Below are 14,518 nucleotides of genomic sequence, written 5' to 3' on the forward strand. Positions count from 1 at the left end.
GCTAAAACTAATGCAAACCTATAAAACAATCATTTAAGCATTACTGGTAAAATATTCTATTGATTTACATCAACTACACTGGATTTCAAAATTTTATCTTTTGCTATAACAATTACAACAATGACAGTACATCCTCATCATCACACTGAGGTCAGACACTAGCTTATGAATGGTATTGGTATCAGTCTCTCTCTAATTACAGCTATATAATTCTCTGGATGGATCACTGGAGGCTTCACGCCTTAGTCTAAACTATATGTCACTGGGAAGCTCGCAACGGGATTCTCGAGTATAACTGGACTTTCACTGGGGTAATGCTGTTTTCATAGGATTAAGTAATCTGAGATTTTATTCCCCTAAACTGATATAATATCACTGACTAAATCACAATAGTTATGTATAAATACTAACCTGTATCCCTATGACATGAGCAGTTCCACTATAACACAATTCAACACCATGAGAAAGCATTTATCAGAATACAAACTACTCTGACAGTCAAATTTATCTTTCAATTGCATCACAAAGTATAAAATTCATACTGTGAGTCATTGTGATAACACTTGCAAACAATGAAAATATATCACATAGTAAACATCACATCATCCTCATGGTATAACCTATCACTCATTCATCTGTTTGTCATTTCATTGGTTTGCATGCAACTGAAAAGCTAGTTGGTCTCCATGCATTAAAATCATCAAAAGAAATCTAATGTATGCAATTGCCCCATAATATATTACCCATATCAATTTGATTTCTGAAATGTGCTTTTTAGTTGTATGATCAATCTCCTCCTATATTATTTATTTGTGTTTGATAATATCTGCTGTAATCATTCATCTTTTTTCATTATAAATGTTCAATGCTGAGAATCAGCAGTAGGAATTAACAAACAGATGTGGCAATGCAAATACTGCAATGTATGATTATATAAAGAAAAAAATGTCATGATGTTGGTGTCTCCCTATTAACTGGTCACAATTTATTTATAAAATACCCTGCTTCCCAAAGACACATACAATTGTGTGTGTGTGTGTGTGTGTGTGTGTGTGTGTGTGTGTGTGTGTGTGTGTGTGATATGGATGAGGTTGTAGGGAGGAGGGTGGGAGTGTTGGAAATGAAATGTTTGAGGGCAATATGTGGTGTGTGGTGATTTGATCGAGTAAGCAATGAAAGGCTAGGAGAGACATGTGGTAACAAAAGGGTGTGGTTGAGAGAGCAGAAGAGGGTGTATTGAATTGGATTGGACACATGGAGAGAATAAGTGAGGAAAGATTGACCAAGAGGATATATGTGTCGGAGGTGGAGGGAATGAGGAGAAGTGGGAGACCAAATTGGAGGTGGAAAGATGGAGTGAAAAAGATTTTGTGTGATCGGGGCCTGAACATGCAGGAGGGTGAAAGGAGGGCAAGGAATAGAGTGAATTGGATCGATGTGGTATACCAGGGTTGACGTGCTGTCAGTGGATTGAATCAGGGCATGTGAAGCGTCTGGGGTAAACCATGGAAAGCTGTGTAGGTATGTATATTTGTGTGTGTGGACGTATGTATATACATGCGTATGGGGGTGGGTTGGGCCATTTCTTTCGTCTGTTTCCTTGCGCTACCTCACAAACGCGGGAGACAGCGACAAAGCAAAAAAAAAATATATATATATATATAATTTGGTCTCCCACTTCTCCTCGTTCCCTCCACCTCCGACACATATATCCTCTTGGTCAATCTTTCCTCACTCATTCTCTCCATGTGCCCAAACCATTTCAAAACACCCTCTTCTGCTCTCTCAACCACGCTCTTTTTATTTCCACACATCTCTCTTACTCTTACGTTACTTACTTAATCAAACCACCTCACACCACACATTGTCCTCAAACATCTCATTTCCAGCACATCCATCCTCCTGCGCACAACTCTATCCATAGCCCACCCCTCGCAACCATACAACATTGTTGGAACAACTATTCCTTCAAACATACCCATTTTTGCTTTCCACACATTCTTCAAGGCTCCCAGGATTTTCGCCCCCTCCCCCACCCTATGATCCACTTCCGCTTCCATGGTTCCATCCGCTGCCAGATCCACTCCCAGATATCTAAAACACTTCACTTCCTCCAGTTTTGCTCCATTCAAACTTACCTCCCAATTGACTTGACCCTCAACCCTACTGTACCTAATAACCTTGCTCTTATTCACATTTACTCTTAACTTTCTTCTTTCACACACTTTACCAAACTCAGTCACCAGCTTCTGCAGTTTCTCACATGAATCAGCCACCAGCGCTGTATCATCAGCGAACAACAACTGACTCACTTCCCAAGCTCTCTCATCCCCAACAGACTTCATACTTGCCCCTCTTTCCAAAACTCTTGCATTCACCTCCCTAACAATCCCATCCATAAACAAATTAAACAACCATGGAGACATCACACACCCCTGCCGCAAACCTACATTCACTGAGAACCAATCACTTTCCTCTCTTCCTACACGTACACATGCCTCACATCCTCGATAAAAACTCTTCACTGCTCCTAACAACTTGCCTCCCACACCATATATTCTTAATACCTTCCACAGAGCATCTCTATCAACTCTATCATTTTTTTTTTTTTTTTTTTTTTTTTTTTTTTTTTTTTTTTATACTTTGTCGCTGTCTCCCGCGTTTGCGAGGTAGCGCGAGGAAACAGACGAAAGAAATGGCCCAACCCCCATACACACGTACATACACACGTCCACACACGCAAATATACATACCTACACAGCTTTCCATGGTTTACCCCAGACGCTTCACATGCCTTGATTCAATCCACTGACAGCACGTCAACCCCTGTATACCACATCGCTCCAATTCACTCTATTCCTTGCCCTCCTTTCACCCTCCTGCATGTTCAGGCCCCGATCACACAAAATCTTTTTCACTCCATCTTTCCACCTCCAATTTGGTCTCCCTCTTCTCCTCGTTCCCTCCACCTCCGACACATATATCCTCTTGGTCAATCTCTCCTCACTCATTCTCTCCATGTGCCCAAACCATTTCAAAACACCCTCTTCTGCTCTCTCAACCACGCTCTTTTTATTTCCACACATCTCTCTTACCCTTACGTTACTTACTCGATCAAACCACCTCACACCACACATTGTCCTCAAACATCTCATTTCCAGCACATCCATCCTCCTGCGCACATCTCTATCCATAGCCCACGCCTCGCAACCATACAACATTGTTGGAACCACTATTCCTTCAAACATACCCATTTTTGCTTTCCGAGATAATGTTCTCGACTTCCACACATTTTTCAAGGCTCCCAAAATTTTCGCCCCCTCCCCCACCCTATGATCCACTTCCGCTTCCATGGTTCCATCCGCTGACAGATCCACTCCCAGATATCTAAAACACTTCACTTCCTCCAGCCTCTCACCATTCAAACCATATATATATATATATATATATATATATATATATATATATATATATATATATATATATATATATGCAGGAGGGTGTAAGGCGTGCAAGAAATAGAGTGAATTGGTACGATGTGGTATACCGGGGACGACGTGCTGTCAATGGATTGAACCAGGGCATGTGAAGTGTCTGGGGTAAACCATGGAAAGTTCTGTGGGGCCTGGATGTGGAAAGGGAGCTGTAGTTTCGGTGCATTATTACATGACAGCTAGAGACTGAGTGTGAACGAATGGGGCCTTTGTTGTCTTTTCCCAGCGCTACCTCGCACGCATGAGGGGGGAGGGGGTTGTTATTCCATGTGTGGTGAGGTGGCGATGGGAATAAATAAAGGCAGACAGTATGAATTATGTACATGTGTATATATGTATATGTCTGTGTGTGTATATATATGTGTACATTGAGATGTATAGGTATGTATATTTTTGTGTGTGGACGTGTATGTATATACATGTGTATGGGGGTGGGTTGGGCCATTTCTTTCGTCTGTTTCCTTGCGTATATATATATATATATATATATATATATATATATATATATATATATATATATATATATATATATATATATACACACATACACACAACAAAAACACTATCCTTACACTTATGTTAAACAATGTGCATAAAACAAATTATACTATGAAAGGTATAATTTTCAAATAGTAATAAAGCATCTTATTTTTTCTTTCGAGAGTAAGTAATATATATATAGCAACTACCATAAATATCAAAAAATGCATCTCATTCATACTAACCAACCCTACCAAGAAAACAGGAGTTGTAGTGTTCATTTTGGAATTCATCGGATTCATCTGTTAAGATAATTTCTTTGATGGGTATGCCATTTAAAATAATACATACTACTGCCCCAAGAACATCTATGTATCTCCTAAAGCCCTCAGGAAGCCAGCCTTATCTACCATAAGGGACCACTGGTCAAGAGGCGAGGTGATGTCATGTGTATGTCTTGACGGGGGGGTGAAAACAGGTACTTAATTAGTCGGTGTTCAGTTTCTTCACTGTGGAAATAATGTTAGGCTTGTCTGGTCTTGTGACAAGCTGAACTGACTTTTGTATTGTTAGAAATGAATGGTATCCAGAGTACAAAAAAGAGGAGTGACTCGTTTATGGTATCTGTCTAGTGGAGTGGAATACAAGATTCGGGGAAGAGGAGGAAAAGGAGGCATTTGTTTAGTGCTTTTTGAGCGATTGTGTTGCGAATATTTTCTGTGTGGGTTATGCTGGGAAGTGGGGGATCTGTGAATACAGGTTGATGAAATGTGAAGCAAAATTAAGCCTTTCATTTTTACCAGGGGGACAGTCCATGGTTATTGTTGTGTCTTTTGCATATTTTACTCCTACATCTCTTGAAGAGCTGTTCATGGCTTGTCATCAATCTGGTTTAAAAATTTAAAAGTTGTGATCAGGTCTCTTCCTTGATGTGCAGATTCAAGACCTTTAGCTTTTATCTGTAACTAAGCTCGTTCAAATACGGTACTTTCTTTGTTGTTCTCTTCGGGACTTTCTCTTTTAGCTCCATGTGCTTCTTCTTCCCTCATCTGATCTTACAAATCTATAGTTAACTCTAACTGATAAAGCCATTCTTTTCAGTACTTATTTTCCTCTAATTCTTCTTTGCATGATTCTGCATCTACTCCTTCCTGTTTCCTCCTGCTGAACCCATGCCTTCTTAATTCTCCTATCACAGGACTTCCCAAGTACAGCATTTTCCTAACTTCATATGGGCAAGGCATATAGCTCAGATGGCACATCTCAAGTCCTGAGAGAGTGTACCTCTGATCCTTACTCACCTATTTTGTTTCTGTCTAGAAACTCAAATTCTTCCTTTTTCTCAGAACCACACCTTAATGTAGCCCATCACTGAGAAATAAAAATATTCTAATCTTTCCAAATACTGCTCCATTGCTTTCACTTCTGCTATCATCAGAGTCTCTGAAATTCCTCCTGACTCATTTTCCCAAACACTTAGAATCCCATTCCCTTCCTTTTGATCACAAATACAGCTTTTGCAATACAATGACTACTGGTCATCTTTTCTCTTGAGTGACTCATTTTCTGGTCCTTCTTTAACAGGGATTTTGGTGAATCGTTTTTTGTGCCCCTCAACATCTCTTAAAACAATGACCAGGGTGTGGCATTAATCTCTGCTTTCTAAACTTACTTCCTTTGGCTTTTCTGCTTCTCTCTAATGTACAGCTTCAAGTCAATCCAAAGCTATACAAGCTGATGGAGGAACTTCCCACTCTTATCCTGTCTACAGAGGGGTTCTTCGGGGTTCTGCCCGATCACATTCTCATTTTGTCTCTCAATAAATAGTCTATCTACAACCTCAAAACCTGTTGTCATTTATATTGATGATTCCACTTTCTTCACATCAACTCACTTTTCATCATCTCTTCACTCTCATTATCATTTTCACACTAAACATATATCCTCTCTTAATTAAGACACCTTCAGCATCTCGGAATGTGAGGAAGTTACTTCGATAATTTAAATATGCTAAACTGTACTAAAAATTTCTACCTCTGTCTTTCTGTGTTACTCATTTCCCTCTACAATTTCAATACACCACAATTCAACCCTGCAATACTATAAACATAGGTATAACTCTATCCTCTGCTCTGTCCTAGAAACCCCAGATAACCAACATCACAAAATCTTGTTCCTAGAAGTTGGAGTTGTTGCATAGGTGTTGTAATAATTTTTCTTCTGAGCAACTGTTTCATATCTGCAATTTTATTTGCCCTATTATGAAGTACTGCTGCTTCCCAAAGTTTTAGTGTGGAGTCAGGCCAAATGAGGGGTGACCATTAGGATAACTCTTTCCCTAAAACAGCAAAGGTGCAATTCTTTCTATACATGTTCCTCTCCCTATAATCTTATTGCCTTCAGAAGTCAGGTCTACAAACACCTAAGGAGCTCTAACTCAATTTCTTCATTCTTTCTCTCACACCACATTTTCCTTTCACCTGAAATGGCCATCACTGTGGGTACAGTTTGCCCATGATACATCAGTCGCTGTAAATAAAATGGTGGGAGAGAAAGAGAAAGTAATGATGAATATAGAGAGACAATTCTATAGTATTTATGAAAATATCTGAATATAATAAATGTTAAGCAAGTCAAGAAGTGTATTCATAAACTGATACACATTTTAGATAAAGAACACTAAATCAGATTTACCCTAATGATTGAGATAACATCATCAAATGCTTTCGTAAAACTGAAAAAAACTTACACAGTCAAATTAATGGATATTTCTAACCATTACTGGCCAATACACTATTTGCAGATTTACTTTTAAATATTGGTTAATGCATGTAGTTGTTCCTACGTGGGATAAATCTGATGTGTAACAGAGTTTTTTACAACAGTAAAGTTCCACAGCCAAAAGCTGGGAGGGCTTTGGCAGACAAGAAAAAATGCGTATCAAACTAAAGAAAAAAAGCACATCCTACCCTAACCAAACTTGTCCTGTACTCTAACCAGGGGTGAAGCATCAACCTAACCAAACCTACAACAAGCAAATCTGTCGGACATCAATTCTCACATGCAGCACTGCAAAAGTACCAACATAAATCTGTTTCAGCATTATTATGCACATATAAAACCAAAGAAGCTATATGAATAACATATCAATTAACATGGCTCCAAATACACGGAAAATATTGAAAGAAACAAAATGTGATGACTGAAGTGGGAGGGGAGTATGGAGATCTGGAGCAAGCAAGTTGGTCTGCATGGAAAAAACAATTAAATAATGTAACACTGAAAGTCTAGTTACACACCAGAAACTGCAGACACTCAAGACATTTCAACACTTTTGCCTCTGTAGGGCAATGCAAAATATCCAGTAAAAAGAATGCACATGTTTCATTCAGCACTATCACTTTATTGTAAGATAGTTTTGGCTAAATTTAAAAAATCATTAAGCACAAATTTTTAATTCAAGCATTTTCACCTTGAAGGAATGCTAGTTATGAATTAATGAATGTAATTAATGAATGTAAAGGAACATTACTTTCTTATGCTTTAAGAGTGCTTTCCCTCTTGCTACTGTCTTTCTTTTTTCATTTCAATAATCAATTCATGTTTGAAATTTAGATTAAAAGCATGAAAAGTTTGCTGACTATTCTGAACCTGCCTTACTCAAGACAAGAGGAAAAATCAGAGTATACAAATGCCTGAAGCTATCAAATATGACTAGATAATGTTACTTGCATTCAGAAACAGTCTTAAGGAAACACGGGGCAATATCAACTAACTAAAGCTTGTCATAAAGGAAAACTACTAGTTAAAAAAAACTGAGTGCCATAATGTTTACATTTTTTCGTTGGCTATAACTTGGTCCCTACTTAGGTCTGCTTGTATTCAAAACAGCTGGCTCATCACTGACACTGCATTCTACATCAGGTTGCCTTTGCATTTCAGGATCATTCCAAGGATATCAACTAAATATAAAAATGTGAGGCAAACAATAACCGAGAAAAAAAGAAAAAGAAAATAATGATGGGTTATTCTTTAAAGAATGACACTTTGCCATTGGTTGAGATATGTTCCCACTGGCTTAATGAATTAAATTATCTAAAAATCAAATTAAGAGTAATACTGTAATACAAGGCCTTTGCATTTTCTAAAAAGGTATATATCGGATAACTGTAACTCTGGCTAAAAAGAAATAAGATGTCTGAAAATATAAAAAATCCCCTACAATGTACTACAAAATATGAGACAAAATAGGTAGCTATACACCCCTCCTCTACCTCTAAATATCATTTGCATCATTAATCTATGAATTAAAAAATATATATACGTTGCAATTAAAATTCTTTCACGATATTATGGAGGAAAAGAGGTCAGAGCATCATCAACATACACAGACTAAAAAATCCCAGATACAATGTATACAGCAACCGTTTTGTGGCACTAAGCACTCTACAGCTATTATGTTCTTGAATTAAAGAAAATCCACAAAGAATTAATCCCTGATGCATCTTATATTTCTATTTACATTCTGTTCATTTTAGAAGCAACGATATATTCGTAAGACTTCTAAGGTAATTAACAACAAGTGAGCCGATCACTTAAGGAACACTTTCTTGATGAAACATGAGAATCCCCAATAGTCCAGCATCTAGAAGGCAAACATCTTGAGTTACCTTCACCTTAAGATACGGTGTAAAGAAAATGAGTTGTGAGATATATTATATATATATATATATATATATATATGAAAAAAGTCCCTTAATCACCACTTCACAAACAAGACCCACTGATTAAGACCTATGTTGTTTTAATAATTCAAACTAACAGGCAGTCTTTGGAAAACTGAAAGGGAAGTATATCACATCTAACGTATAATCGGCAGTGGGCCTGTTCATTGTGAAAAGACAGATACAGATAAACAGGCAGTTTCAGTTTTTATTAGTATATCCTATATAAAGTGGTTGTTGTTCATTGTTTCAACAATTAATTATAATTATAATTGACACTAAATTTAATCCTTAGGTATCCTTGTTGATGCTTGAAGAATCTTGCTTTGCTGTAAAAAAAAATTAATTTTAGTTAATACAATCATGAAATATATATTTTGTGTGTCAAAAGAAGCATTACAGACACCACAGTTCATCAAATTTTAAATCTTGAAGAACTGATTTGAAAATGAGAAAATTAGTAACATATCTATGCATTCTGACAAAGGTAGAAACAATGAATTGCTAAATACATGATACTGGCTGACGAGGCCTTGTGGTATCCTGAGGTAAGGGTACTGGCATTTCAACATACACAGCAATCCATAAACCAAACTGTGCCATAATTATGAATCACTCTTATGAGAATTCTACTGAAACACTGGGATATGGGTGAATTTCAGGGTCTGGTGAGACCTTTCATATATCCATGGAAAATACCCTTGCCCTCATAAAAGTTTTCCATTAACAATTTTTCAGTAAAAGCTAAATTGGTTCAGTTTGACCAGAAGCACTGAATCTGGTTAATTTGTGAATATCTGAAGTTACTCATCTCACATTCATTTGGCAGGTGAGTTTTGGTGTACCAAAACAAACAGACTCCATGCAGTGATTCTTTTCTGGACCCAAATGTAACTCAGGAGCTTAAAAATTTCAGCAACAAACATGGATCCTTAAAAAGTTCCAAGCTTCTTGACAAAGATGCACTCGCCTACAAATCAGTTACACCTTGCCAATAACGTGAACCATGGCTAAGTGTATGATTCAAAACCAAGGCTTCATCTATATTGTTTCAGGACAATTATTTTTGAAACACAGGCCAACAACATGAGCCATACCATTAAAAAGCTCCCCCATGTGTATCAATGGTATGTCAGCTGATGCATGGAATCTCAGGCCTTGGGGTGTTTGCCTCAAAGGATTACTTGTTGATCATGATGTAATGAATGTCAAGTGGTTAGAACATTATTGGCAAAATACATAACTAAATTCTGGAAAGGTGCCACCCGTAGACTGACCCATTAAAATAAGAACCTCTCGATTGGTTCGGTCATTGTCCCAGTCTTTTATCTCACACTTTGGCAATATCCCTTGCCTCATTTGTGATCATCAATACCAAGGTTCATATACAATACTCCTGCTATGCAATAGTCATAATTCACGAAAAAAAAAAACAAGTAGAGGTAAAGTTGTACCATTAAAACAAAGATCAAGGTTGCTACTATATTCTGACAGCTAGCTTGTGTTTTGTCTCTGGGTACACTAGTTCTCAAGTTAAAACAAATTATTCTAGACCTGTATCATGGAAAACCCACAAGTAAGGCACTCATAACCACCAGACATTTCTGTAGGCCTGAAACAAAACTGAAAACACTGAAAAATGATGTCAAACTCTCCACACCTTGATACCACAGGTCTAGAGGGTTGAATGTATAGTCAATGGGCGCTGTAAGTGAGAATTTGTCTTGTGATGGTTGAAGGGGGTAAATCCTCTTGGATAAAACTAATTTTGGGGGTTAAAACAGTGTTTGTATCCCCTAGTGAGCAAGAGCCTTCTTACATATTCATGCAAAATATGGAAAAACATAGTATATTATCAATGTGAGTGCATGTGGTATGATTTTCATTTCAGTTTGGATAAAATCAACACCAACTTGTGTTACAGACAAATATGGCACAGTAGTGTTTAAGTGCATTACTTCCTAAAGTTGATACAGATTTTTGAAAATCCTCTTACCAAAACTTGAAGTACATGCTACTGAAAGAGCTCTTCTGTGCTATAATAACGAGTCATAACAGAGTGCTTTAAAACATATGGTAATCAATACTACGTCCCTCACCTGATATTCCTGATCAGTTTCAATAAGGCCAACCACTACTACCATTTGATACTGCTTAGCTCGCATGCTTGATAATGGTTTGCGTAGCAGTCTCATGGCAGCAGGTGCTGTCTGGGTGTGCAGCAGCTGAGCTACTTGTGTTGGAGAGTGGGACGGGTCCAATACCAAAAGACGAATTCCCTCATTACCACCCAACTGCTCCACACCAATGATAGTTCGACTATGGCCTATGAAAGAAAAAGTCTTCACTAAAGGTATGGAGATATCATCTCTGCAATGAAAAAATCAAGGCACTAAGGAGTGGTAGGAATGTTGTTACTTCTACCTGTCCACTGTTATCCAATTCTAGATAAATCTTTTACTGTGTTCAAAGCAGTCCCAGTCAATTTGGCCACTGACCATCTCCACACTTGAAAGTGTGGAAATCTGGGCAGGATTTTTTTTTAGACATTTGTAGAACAATTCCACATTTTTACTGGTTATCATGTAAATGAAGAGAAGCAGCTGCTCACTGCACAATAATAAATAACAGTCATTCAAAAAAGGGATGAATGCCTGGAAGAAAGAAAATCACAAGGATAGAAAGACCCAGAAAAGTACGTAGCAGAGGGAAAAATCAACAATACAGTTATATGGGAAATGTATTCTATGAATGAGAGTGGCAATTCAAAAAGTGAATGTTTCTCTACATAAACAGGAGTACCTTCAACAAAATTTTGCCAGAAAGTCTGGGATAATTTGTGGCACTCACTACATATATTGCATGATGGATAATAAGGTTTTTCTCTGCTCCCATGCAACTTGTATAGCTGTCAATCCGAGGGTCATTTGCAACTGACTTCAATAACATAACTAGTTTTCTTTTAAAAGTTTTCTGTAATTGCTCAACTTTTCTGGTGAACCCTCATATACATTTGTCTGGTAACTTTTTGGTAAATTCCCAGGTATTGTTCTAGCTGAGTTGCTCCCTGACAAAAAACATTATTCTTGATACTTTCAGTTTGCTGTCAGGCACATATAGTAAATCTCTTTCTTTTTCTTTCTCCATCGAAAAGCTCAAGTTCTTTTAACCTTCAATGATAGATCCTATGTTCTATGCCATCAATTTTGATTGTGAATTTTCTAAATTCTCTCTAACTTGTTTAATTTCCTTTGAGTGGTGACCATAAAATGCCACATTATCTAATTTGCTTCTTATCTACATATCAAACATTTCAATCATTAGCTTTGTGTCTCTCTTGGTGAATCTTCTTAGTATGAGCTTAACAGTACTATCTTATTGATGTATTTCTGGAAGTCAAATTTCTAATTTAAGAGAACTCCTAAATCTTTGAGGTTTCCTTCACTCTACATGTGTTTTACTGCTGATCCTTTGATGGAAGGCACTGAATAATTGTTAATCATTCCATGACTTATTTGTTTATCATCTTATCTTTTTCATACTTATCACTGTTTCCCATATTAGTGAGGTAGCACCAGGTTAAACTTTTTCTACCTTAAATTCCATTGGGTTCTCTTGCACATTTGAAGAATATGCTGAAATCGTTTTGCAGTTTTCTTTGTTATGACCCTATCAGCTTGATCTGCTACCACTTTAAATTCTCTATTAGTTAGAAACTCCAAGATCCATTTGAATAGCTAATTGACTGTAATTTTACTATCATGTCTTGCCATTTCCACAAATAATATTCTATATAGTACTTTACTTTTTTTTTTTCCAAAAGAAGGAACAGAGAAGGGGGCCAGGTGAGGATATTCCCTCAAAGGCCCAGTCCTCTGTTCAGAACGCTACCTCGCTATCGCGGGAAATGGCGAATAGTATGAAAGAAAAGAAAAAGTAGCTTACTTTGTAAAATGCTTTGGCAAAAGTTAAGTGAAAGTGACCATTCGCTTTCCTTGTGACAGAGTTTCATACATCACCATGGTACACTAAAGCAGTAGTTGAGTTTGCATACTTTTCCCTGGTACAAATTTGTGTCCATCATATGTTCCACAATGAGTTCTCTTATTCATTCTACAATGAGTTCTCTTATTCATCTTTCAAAGAATGATTGTAAGTGATTTGAAGTTAACTGGTGTATATCATTTAGTTTATTGCATATATTCTATTTACTTCCATTCATCAATTATTTCATATAGCTCTGTATATGTCCTTATTTCTGCACAGTATCAGAAACAGAAGAAGGAGTCACGCGGGGAGTGCTCATCCTCCTCGAAGGCTCAGAGTAGGGTGCCTAAATGTGTGTGGATGTAACCAAGATGTGAAAAAAGGAGAGATAGGTAGTATGTTTGAGGAAAGGAACCTGGATGTTTTGGCTCTGAGTGAAACGAAGCTCAAGGGTAAAGGGGAAGAGTGGTTTGGGAATGTCTGGGGAGTAAAGTCAGGGGTTAGTGAGAGGACAAGAGCAAGGGAAGGAGTAGCAATACTCCTGAAACAGGAGTTGTGGGAGTATGTGATAGAGTGTAAGAAAGTAAATTCTCGATTAATATGGGTAAAACTGAAAGTTGATGGAGAGAGGTGGGTGATTATTGGTGCATATGCACCTGGGCATGAGTAGAAAGATCAAGAGAGGCAAGTGTTTTGGGAGCAGCTGAATGAGTGTGTTAGTGGTTTTGATGCACGAGACCGGGTCATAGTGATGGGTGATTTGAATGCAAAGGTGAGTAATGTGGCAGTTGAGGGAATAATTGGTATACATGGGGTGTTCAGTGTTGTAAATGGAAATGGTGAAGAGCTTGTAGATTTATGTGCTGAAAAAGGACTGATGATTGGGAATACCTGGTTTAAAAAGCGAGATATACATAAGTATACTTATGTAAGTAGGAGAGATGGCCAGAGAGCGTTATTGGATTATGTGCTAATTGACAGGCATGCGAAAGAGAGACTTTTGGATGTTAATGTGCTGAGAGGTGCAACTGGAGGGATGTCTGATCACTATCTTGTGGAGGCTAAGGTGAAGATTTGTATGGGTTTTCAGAAAAGAAGAGTGAATGTTGGGGTGAAGAGGGTGGTGAGAGTACGTGAGCTTGAGAAGGAGACCTGTGTGAGGAAGTACCAGGAGAGACTGAGTACAGAATGGAAAAAGGTGAGAACAATGGAAGTAAGGGGAGTGGGGGAGGAATGGGATGTATTTAGGGAATCAGTGATGGATTGCGCAAAAGATGCTTGTGGCATGAGAAGAGTGGGAGGTGGGTTGATTAGAAAGGGTAGTGAGTGGTGGGATGAAGAAGTAAGAGTATTAGTGAAAGAGAAGAGAGAGGCATTTGGACGATTTTTGCAGGGAAAAAATGCAATTGAGTGGGAGATGTATAAAAGAAAGAGACAGGAGGTCAAGAGAAAGGTGCAAGAGGTGAAAAAAAGGGCAAATGAGAGTTGGGGTGAGAGAGTATCATTAAATTTTAGGGAGAATAAAAAGATGTTCTGGAAGGAGGTAAATAAAGTGCGTAAGACAAGGGAGCAAATGGGAACTTCGGTGAAGGGCGCAAGTGTGGAGGTGATAACAAGTACTGGTGATGTGAGAAGGAGATGGAGTGAGTATTTTGAAGGTTTGTTGAATGTGTTTGATGATAGAGTGGCAGATATAGGGTGTTTTGGTCGAGGTGGTGTGCAAAGTGAGAGGGTTAGGGAAAATGATTTGGTAAACAGAGAAGAGGTAGTGAAAGCTTTGCGGAAGATGAAAGCCGGCAAGGCAGCAGGTTTGGATGGTATTGCAGTGGAATT

The 14,518-nt window shown here is 37.9% G+C and overlaps 1 protein-coding gene across 11 annotated transcripts in view; it reads right to left on the reverse strand.

Annotated features, from left to right (window-relative positions):
* Positions 1-6,612: 6,612 nt before the first annotated feature.
* Positions 6,613-14,518, reverse strand: part of LOC139748310 (zinc finger-containing ubiquitin peptidase 1-like) — a 48,623-nt gene continuing 40,717 nt past the window's right edge. For 10 of the 11 annotated variants that reach the window (XM_071661327.1, XM_071661325.1, XM_071661323.1 and 7 more), the window contains 2 exons: positions 10,798-11,024; positions 6,613-9,027 (listed from right to left, as the gene is read on the reverse strand). In XM_071661327.1, coding sequence (XP_071517428.1) covers positions 8,983-9,027; positions 10,798-11,024 — 272 coding nt within the window. In that variant the 3' untranslated portion in view covers positions 6,613-8,982. Of the gene's footprint in view, positions 9,028-10,797; positions 11,025-14,518 lie in introns of those variants that run through there. The other variant, XR_011712629.1, reaches the window with a different exon arrangement.

This window comes from Panulirus ornatus, chromosome 73 (assembly GCF_036320965.1).
Source record: "Panulirus ornatus isolate Po-2019 chromosome 73, ASM3632096v1, whole genome shotgun sequence".
Taxonomy (NCBI): Eukaryota; Metazoa; Arthropoda; class Malacostraca; order Decapoda; family Palinuridae; genus Panulirus; species Panulirus ornatus.